General features: G+C 58.1%; 1 protein-coding gene across 1 annotated transcript in view; it reads left to right on the top strand.

The window, feature by feature from the left end:
- Positions 1–2,991: 2,991 nt before the first annotated feature.
- The window catches only part of LOC308340355 (5-hydroxytryptamine receptor 5B), a gene marked incomplete at its 5' end in the record, with an annotated part of 12,089 nt that continues 10,647 nt past the window's right edge, over positions 2,992–4,433 (top strand). Inside the window, one exon of the mRNA XM_080799489.1 lies at positions 2,992–3,771. Within this exon, the coding sequence (XP_080655615.1) occupies positions 2,992–3,771 (780 nt within the window). The remainder of the gene's footprint in view (positions 3,772–4,433) is intronic.

Genomic DNA, 4,433 nt, shown 5'->3' with positions numbered 1-4,433 from the left:
AGCATGAGGCTCAGTCTCAGGACCCTGAGATCAGGACCTGAGCTGAAATCAAGAGTTGGACCCATAACTGACTGAGCCATCCAGGTGCCCCAGAGACAACATAGTTTTCTAACACGACAAACAGACTTTTTATACAAAGTAATTTCTAGAAAACAGTTAAAGGAAAACAATCAGACTGGACCCCAGTCCAGTGCAGAGAGGGCAGCTTGGCTCCATAGACACATGGGCTGGGGGTGGGGGAAGAGTCAGAAGAGCTGAGTCCCAGCTGTGAGGCACAAGGCAGGGACACAGACCTCTCTGTTCTCCATCTGCGAATGGGAATGAGGCCTAAAAGGGTGTGGGTAAGATCAAGGGAAATAAAATGTGTGCAAGAATTTTCTTGCTACCAATGTTGGAGTCATTGCAATTGAACAAACAGGATCTACATCAAAGATCACAAGAGAACTGAATGGAAGGTTTAAACTCAAAGTTAAATAGTAGCAAGTAGTCACAAGGGTAAGGAACACTTCCTCAACCCTCTGCCATGGGCTTCCTCTAACTACACGGTTCTGTGCTCATCTCCTGGCAGATGTAATTAGCCTCATTTCTGAAATGAGGAAACAGACTCTAAGTTGCCCAGTCTCTCAAGTACTAAATGGCACATTATAAAATATGCAACTATGAAGAGACTATAGAGCAACACGGAATGTGTTAAGCGAAATCTGCGAAAAGAAAAAAAACTGATTTTAGGCTTAAAAAAATGCATGTGGCTGGGAGCAAAGGCAGGAGAACAATAGCGAGCTAAGCACCTGACTGGGACAACAGGAGTTCTGTCACATTTTTGATGTTCTTTGTTCTTGTTACAATGTTGCCCAATAAAATGGGGATAACATTATTGTGAAACTATTTCAAAGGCTGGTCCCCATTTTCTGTTCAAGGACTGTTCTCATCATGTGAATTTTCTCAAAAACCATCCAACATCCCACTTTTTCCAAGACCAAATGCAAAAACCCTGCTCCTTGGCCTTTACACTTGCACATCTGTCTCCTTGACCCCAGCCTTTCATGCTCCTACCAAGTGCAACCCTCCATCTGGCCTACTTCCTCCCTGCATTTCAGGAAACGGGAAGCCTTCTCCGACCACAACATCCCCATCTTTGTGATCCCTGAACAGCCCATTTCTGGGGTGGACACTTAGGCTTGTTAAGTGTTTTTTACTTCCTTGCAGGTTGCCTCCTCTCCCCTACGAGTCTGCTATCAAGTGTGCTTGTGTACGCAAGGACCAGCGCACAGAGTATGCAGAAAGCAGAAAGTACCTATTTAGCAAGCGGATAAAGAAGGGAGAGCAGAGGAGAAGGACATTCGTGGGTTCTCCTTCCTGCTGGGTCCAGATCCCCAAACACTGCCCCAGGGGCCAGGTATGGGACTGCTCCAGGGAAGAAAACCCTTCCATCTGCTACAGCCTCAGGGGCCTTTCTAGAATGCGTCTCTCTGGGAGCAGACTCTCAGGGTGCAGTGCCCCCTCTCTCTGGCTGCTCCTGGGATGTCGTAAGAAGCCAGTGGAGGACTTCCGGTCTGTTGCAGTGAAAATAAAAGGGACACTTTGGGCTCTGCGTTGGTGTTTCTAACCTATGCCCAGGAACAGAAGTAATGCAGCCTCGGGTTGAATTCATTTTGATTGAACTATTTTTTAAAAGTCTGAGACTGAGGGGCTCCTGGGTGGCTCAGTCATTAAGTGTCTGCCTTCCTCTTGGGTCCTGGGACTCTGGCCCTGCATAGGGCTCCCTGCTCAGGAGGAAACCTGCTTTTCCCTCCGGCACTCCCCCTGCTTGTGTTCCGTCTCCTCTCTCACTCTCCTCCCTGTCAAATAAATAAAACCTTAAAAAAAAAAAGAAAAAGAAAAAGAAAAAGAAGTCTGAGGCTGAAAATGGGGGAGGGGAATGGTAGAAGGTTAGGGGGATTTTGTCCCTTCCAATCGGTTCCTGCCTTTGCCTGAGGGTCAACAAAAAATAATTCCCAGCCTTAACCTGGATCTGAAGACCTCGAAGATATGTAACATAGTCAGAGACGTTAGCAAATACAAGCGGGCGGGGTGGGAAGGACAGATGGGGATGTGGTGGGGCAGGGTTAGGGATGGCCGGGATGGGTCCTAAAGGCTACCTCTCAGGGACCTCTGCCAGACTGCCTAGAGGCAGCGCTCTTCCTGCCCAGAGCCAGACAGAACTTCTCAAGGCACCGTGAAGCCCCTGCCAGCCAGAAGTGCGCGGGTGAAGCGGCAGGATGGAGGCGGCCTTAGGGTCTCTCCCTTTGTGTACCTCACTACCCGAACCTCCTCTTTCAGGTATGCGTGGGATCGTGATTCCATGAGACCAGAACTCCTCCGTCTTGGAGAGGGGTTGGGGGGCGCCTCTGTTTCTCGATGTTAAACCATGCCACCAGGCGGATCCCAAGGGTCCGCGAAGGTGGCAGCTACGGAAAGGCTGAGCGATCTTGAACCTTCTCCCGAGACAGCCGCAGTTAGGGTTCTCTCCGCAGGGCGGAGGTGGGGAGCCCCGCGCGGCGGCGGCGGCATGATGGCCTGCCTGGTGTTCAGCACCCGCCCTCCCCGGTGCAGCCCGGCCCCTGCGGCCGCCCGCTGTGGGAGGGAGCACCTTTCCAAGCCCGCCCCTGCGCGCGGACACTCGGCGGCGCTCCCAGATTCCCAGCCCTGTGACAGCCCGTTGCCCCGGGGACGGCGCGGAGAGGTGGGAGGGCCCGGCGCGCCGAGCCCAGCTGGACTCCCGAGGGGTCCCACTCTCTTTTTTCCCTCCACTGGAAAGGAAGTCCACGAGGGCTCCGAGCCAAAAGCGGGCTGTGAACCAAGGAGGGACAGGGTAGAGCGACCTGGACAACTGCCCCCCGTCCTCCCGGGGCACGCAGCGACCTTCCACGCCCGCACCTGCCGGGTCCACGCGAACTCCGGGAGGAGCGCTTGTGTCCCCTGTCGGGAAGCCGGGATCCCGCGCTGCGCGCCATGGAAGCCGCTAACCTCTCGGTGGCCGCCACCGGCGTCGCCCTTCCCCTGGGCTCCGAAGCCTGCAGCATGGGCCCGAGCCCCAGCGGGGTCGTCGGGTCGACGACCCCCGGCGGTTCCGCCCTGCCGGGCCGCGAGCCGCCTTTCTCCGTCTTCACGGTGCTGGTGGTGACGCTGCTGGTGCTGCTGATCGCGGCCACTTTCCTGTGGAACCTGCTGGTTCTGGTCACCATTCTGCGCGTCCGCGCCTTCCATCGTGTGCCGCACAATTTAGTGGCCTCGACGGCCGTGTCAGACGTGCTCGTGGCGGCGCTGGTGATGCCCCTGAGCTTGGTGAGCGAGCTGTCGGCCGGGCGACGCTGGCGGCTGGGCCGGAGCCTGTGCCACGTGTGGATCTCCTTCGACGTGCTGTGTTGCACCGCCAGCATCTGGAACGTGGCTGCCATCGCCCTGGACCGCTACTGGACCATCACGCGCCACCTGCAGTACACGCTGCGCACCCGCCGCCGCGCCTCGGCGCTCATGATCGCGCTCACCTGGGCGCTCTCGGCGCTCATCGCCCTAGCGCCACTGCTCTTTGGCTGGGGTGAGGCGTACGATGCGCGGCGCCAGCGCTGCCAGGTGAGCCAGGAGCCCTCCTACGCCGTCTTCTCCACCTGCGGCGCCTTCTACCTGCCACTCGGCGTGGTGCTGTTCGTTTACTGGAAGATCTACAAGGCGGCCAAGTTTCGTTTCGGCCGCCGCCGCCGGGCCGTGCTGCCGCTGCCCGCCCCCGTGCAGGTGAGGAGCGGGCCGCCGAACGGGGGGTCGGGGGAGAGGTCAGGCTTTGGCCCCCGCGAGAGCTGGCGGCAGAAGCTGGCACCCTCGGGGCGCGCACCTGGAGCGCACGGGGAGTTTGTCATCTGCTCTCCCGGAGCGCGCACTGAGGGGCGCCTCACCGGCGCACCTGCGCTCTCCCGGAGCGCGCACTGAAGGGCGTGCACGCGGCGGGGGAGAGGGGTGCGGACCTGGCGCGCGGAGGAAGGGGTTTCACCAAGCGCGCACGGGGCCTGGCGGGGGCCGCGGGGGCCGCGGGTGCACGCGGCCCAAGGGGGCTTGCAGGGACAGCGTTCCGGGTAGTGTTGAGGGCACGACCCATGAGCCGCGCTAACCCTTGGTGCTTTCCCCAGGGGTGGCTGTGTCCCTATGACTCCTGCAGCCGGCCACTTCCTGGTCCCGAGGAGACAGCGGGACTGCGGCGGGCTGGGAGTGTGTCCTGCAGAGTTCCACATTCCCGGGTTTTCATTCTCCGCTGTGCCCTGGTCCACCCTCTGAAAGCTAGAAAGGGATCTCCAACTCTGTCGGCCAGCTCCCTGCCAGAGAGGAAGTGAGTGTAAAATCTCGCCCAAGTATCACTTTCCTCTTACTACCCCAACCTCAGTGCTTTCCTCTAGCGACTTTGG

The sequence above is a fragment of the Martes martes genome, assembly GCF_963455335.1.
Source record: "Martes martes genome assembly, chromosome: 3".
NCBI classification, from domain to species: domain Eukaryota; kingdom Metazoa; phylum Chordata; class Mammalia; order Carnivora; family Mustelidae; genus Martes; species Martes martes.
This window is presented reverse-complemented; position numbering and strand designations above follow the sequence as displayed.